The sequence below is a fragment of the Lupinus angustifolius genome, unplaced genomic scaffold, assembly GCF_001865875.1.
Source record: "Lupinus angustifolius cultivar Tanjil unplaced genomic scaffold, LupAngTanjil_v1.0 Scaffold_846, whole genome shotgun sequence".
Classification (NCBI taxonomy): Eukaryota; Viridiplantae; Streptophyta; class Magnoliopsida; order Fabales; family Fabaceae; genus Lupinus; species Lupinus angustifolius.
In genome coordinates, this window is record NW_017728169.1 from 1 (window position 1) to 4,764 (window position 4,764).

Below are 4,764 nucleotides of genomic sequence, written 5' to 3' on the forward strand. Positions count from 1 at the left end.
CCTCATCCTCGTTCTAATCCACATCCTATCCTCATCGTCATTCTCATCTTAATCCTATCCTCATCCACATCCTAACCTCGTCCTCATTCTCATCCCCATCCTCATCCTCATTCATGTCCTCATCCTATCCTCCTCCTCATCCTCATTCACGTCCTCCTCCTCATCATCTTATCCTCATCCTCATCCTCCTCCTCATCCTATCCTCATCCTCATTCTCGTCCTCATCCTATCCACATCCTCATCCTCATCCACTTCCTTATCCTCATCCTCCTCCTCATTCTATCCTAATCCTCATGCTCCTCCTCATCCTATCCTCATCCTTATCCTCGTCCTCTTCCTCATCCTCATCCTCATCATCTTTCTCATCCTATCCTCCTCCTCATTCTCGTCCTCATCCTATGATCATCCTCCTCCTCATCCTCATCTTTTCTTGATCAACATGGACCCCTTGGGCATTTATCAGAAAGCCCAGAAAAATGACATGGTCCACACAAAAAGAGCATTTCTAAATATTGGCATATAATTTTTCTTTTCTCAAAACAAGTAAGACCTCTCGGATGTGCTCATAGTGATCATGAATAGTTTTACTGTATACCAATATGTCATCGAAATAGACAACCACAAATTTTCCCAAAAACTCTTTTAAAACATGATTCATTAATCGCATAAATGTGCTGGGTGCATTAGTTAGCCCAAAAGGCATAACTAACCACTCATACAACCCAAACTTGGTTTTAAAAGCAGTTTTCCATTCATCCCCTTCCCTTATTCTAATTTGATGGTACCCACTTTTTAGATCAATTTTAGTAAAAACAGAGGCACCATATAATTCATCCAGCAAATCATCAAGTCTAGGGATAGGGTGACGATACTTTACCGTAATGTTGTTGATGGCTCTACAATCAGTACACATTCTCCAGGACCCATCCTTTTTGGGTACAAGGATGACAGGGACAGCACAAGGACTCATGCTTTCCTGTACCCATCCTTTCTGCATCAGTTCCTCAACTTGCTTTTGTATCTCATGAGTGTCATGAGGGTTGCTCCGATAGGCAGGCCTATTGGGCAAAGATGCTCCGGGGATGAGATCAATATGATGCTCAATTCCCCTTAAAGGTGGGAGGCCACGTGGGACCTCTTGAGGAAATACATCCTCAAATTCCTGCAGAAAACTTTTAACAGCATCAGGCACAACAACATTAGAGTTAGTATTCAAACAAAATTGTTGTCCAATGAGTAAGTAAATGGGTTGTCTTGTAAGGATAGCACCCTTTACTTCCCCTTTGGAAGCCATAAAGCTTTTCTTTTTCTTCTCATCTTTTTTTTCATTCTTTTCTTTTTCCTTCTTTTTTTCTTTTTCAATATTTTTTTCTTTTTCATTCTTTTTTTCTGGATCGTTTCTTTTTTCTTTTTCTTCTTTTTTTTCTCGATCCATCTTTTCTTTCAACTTTTTTTGATCTTCACCTACTTGCCTTGGGGACAAGGGTGATAATACAATTTTCTTGTTACAATGCATAAAGGTATATTTATTGGAGAAGCCATCATGAATGGCTTTCCGGTCATACTGCCAAGGCCTGCCAAGTAGCATATGGCTTGCCTCCATTACAACCACATCACAGAGGACCGAATCCTCATACTTCCCTATAGAAAAGGGGATCTCAGCTTGCTGATTCACAATCATTTCTCCAACCTCGCTTAGCCATTGTAGTCGGTAAGGAGTTGGGTGGGTCCTCGTCACAAGGTTAAGTTTAGAAACCAACCTTGTGCTTACCACATTAGCACAACTGCCACCATCAATGATTAGGGAACAAACATTCCCTTGTACCAAACATCTAGTGTGGAAGATGTTCTCCCTTTGACTCTCCTCATCTTCTCTTACTTGACTCCCTAAGAGCCTCCGCACCATGAGTAAGTCTCCATCTGGAACATGGGCATCTTCTTCACTCTCCTCAGAACTTGAAGTCTCGGATTGAGATTCCACCACTCCATTTTTCATCACCATGGTCCTTCTGGTTGGGCATTGAGAAGCTATGTGACCATGCCCAAGACATTTGAAGCATTTGACCTCCCGACTCCGAGTAGTATTTTCCATGGGCTTCTTCCCTTGGGAAGAGCTCACGGCCTCCTTAGGATTAGGGCCCTCCTTCTTGTTTCTATCCTTCCACCCCGAAGACTGGAATTTTGAGTTGGAGGAGTATTTTGATTTCCTCCTCTTCAGTTGTTGTTCCACCTTAATGGCTTGTTGGACCAGATCCTCCAGCTCCACATAAGGTTGTAACTCTACCACATCCTGGATGTCTTGATTTAACCCATGAAGGAAACGTGCCATTGTAGCTTCACGATCCTCATGAAAGTTAGATCTTAACAGAGCCAACTCCATCTCTTTAAAGTACTCGTCTACAGACTTGGTACCTTGGGTCAGCCGCTGAAGTTTGTTATGGATATCCCGTTGAAAGGATGCCGGAACAAACCTCTTTCGCATTATTACCTTCATCTCATCCCAATTGTCTACTGGTTCAGCACCGCATCGCCTCCTCTCTTTTTGGAGTTGATCCCACCAGACCATAGCATATTCCTTGAACTCGAGTGCTGCCACCTTGACTTTCTTTTCTTCGGTATAGTTGTGACATTCGAACACTTGTTCGATTTTGAGTTCCCACTCCAAGTAAGCCTCAGGGTTATTCATCCCCATGAATGTAGGGATTTTAACCTTAATGCCTTCCAACCGATCATCTCTCATATGACCTCCATCATGCCTCCTTTCTCTCCATCTCCTTCTCCTCTCGGTTTTAGAATCACTAGAGTCGATGTTTCGGCGTCTTTGGTTCTGAACCCGCATTTCCTCCATTTGTTGTTGGAGGGTTCTAAATTGTTCATGAATTTCATGAAGGGACTGTAGGTAGGCTGCCGTCCTAGGGGACTCTCCTCCATTACCTGCAAAATTAGACATACTTTTTCTTTGGTTAGTAATAAAACTCTCTTGCTCACTTTTTTCTCTCTTTTTTTTTTTGTATTTCTTTTTTGTATTTGTGAATGTCTCTCCCTCACGTACTCTCTATTCCTTCTTTGTGTTCTTGATTAAATCAAGGTCAAGAGTACTCAATTGTGACAAACAGCGAAACAGCAACAACAATATCAAGCAATTTATATGATGAGGCACCTTTTTGGTTTAATAATTGAGATAGCACGAGGCTGTGATTAGGAGTATTACGTTTTCAGATTTATGATAGCCAATGGCTGTGGATACAATAATATAACGTTTTCGAATAATAGCACGAGGCTGTGATTAGGAGTATTACGTTTTCAGATTTATGATAGCCAATGGCTGTGGATACAGTAATATAACGTTTTCGAATAATAATATCAACTGAAATAGCAAAACTTTTGAAAATAAATTACTGAGACAATTTTACCAACAAGAACTAGCTCTGAATACCACTTGATGTAATCCTATAGGGGGATTACGTTTTTGTTTTGGATCATTCTTGATGGTAATTACTTTTTGGGACTTTCGGAATTGTATTTGTTTTGGGCCGTGGGGTTTTGATTGTGTTTGATGGATTTGGTGGTTGTTTGGTTGATGATTGGTGTACTTGTGATGTTATGGAATGTGTTTGGGATATGTTTGGGGAATTTTGGCCGTGAGGATTAGGGTTATGTGAGAGTGTTTTATGGGTGTTTGGCCGTGGGAAATGAGGGGATTTTGGGTGGTTTTGGTGAGTGTTTGGCCGTGAGTTTGGGAACAAGAAGATGGAGAAGACAAGAGGGATGGAGGCGCCACAAGAAGTGATTCTTGATAAGCCTTAAGGAATTTTCGCCACAAGATGAGTATCTTGATAAGAAAACAAGCTTGGTTGAACCAAGAACACTAGGAGGAATGCACTCACTAGCTATGGAATATTTCCAACAAAATCTGAATTGCCTCATTTCATTTTGCTTGCCATTACATATAGGGAATTCGGTTGCCCTATTGATTCTAATTGAAAGCATATTAATTTGGCATTCAAGCCTTGATTCAAACAAAGAAAACGTGTGAAATGGTATTAAAACCCTTGATGCACTCAGATTGCTCTTTCCATATATGGCAGCTTGTGTGATGATGTATCCAGCCTTTTTTAGCACAAGGTTCACCCTCCTTGATTCATCTTCAATGTCTCACGTGTAGTCTTCTTTAAAGGAGGAGTTTGCATTTGAAAATTCTTTCCTAATTGGCATACTTGTTCCTAATCTGATTTGATTTGAAAATTGGAACAAGTATGGAAACTTTCAATTTGTTTCCTTCTTTTGAGCCACACGTGCACTCTCTCTTTGGTAACCTTTTGAATTGTTTCCATAATGATGTTGCTCAATTAAGGAGGTGATATTCTTTGATTTGAGGCTGATTTCCCTTGGAATTACACGCCCCCCTTCATGCTCTTGATAAGGAAAGATTTCCTTTAATTCCTTGCTGGTTGCATGCCATCTTCAAGTCCTCCCATAAGGAAAGGAATTCAAACCTGGAGTACAAGTTCCTAATGGCCATTTAATAAGGTAATTTCGGCCATATTTATTTTAGATACAAAGTAATAAAAGTTCCAAAGTAAAATAGGTAACTATCAAGTTCTTAAATACTAATGAGGGTGTTAATCCCTCAATTTATTAAATCAGCTAAAGCATGCCTTAATCAAGCCCTCCTTGGCCGTGGCCAACTTGGGGAATTTCTATGAATATGGAGCAATTGATGGGCTTGATCTCCGTGTTGGGCATTGCATCTTCAAGTACTCC

The 4,764-nt window shown here is 40.7% G+C and overlaps 1 protein-coding gene across 1 annotated transcript; it reads right to left on the bottom strand.

Annotated features, from left to right (window-relative positions):
• Window positions 1-550: 550 nt before the first annotated feature.
• LOC109341901 lies at window positions 551-2,950 on the bottom strand (the record flags this gene model as incomplete). Its single annotated transcript, XM_019579873.1, has 2 exons — window positions 1,469-2,950; window positions 551-1,162 (listed from the first exon to the last, which is right to left on the bottom strand). Coding segments are annotated over exons 1-2 (2,094 nt in total), but the record flags the coding sequence as incomplete, so codon positions are not given.
• Between the last annotated feature and the right edge of the window lie 1,814 nt (window positions 2,951-4,764).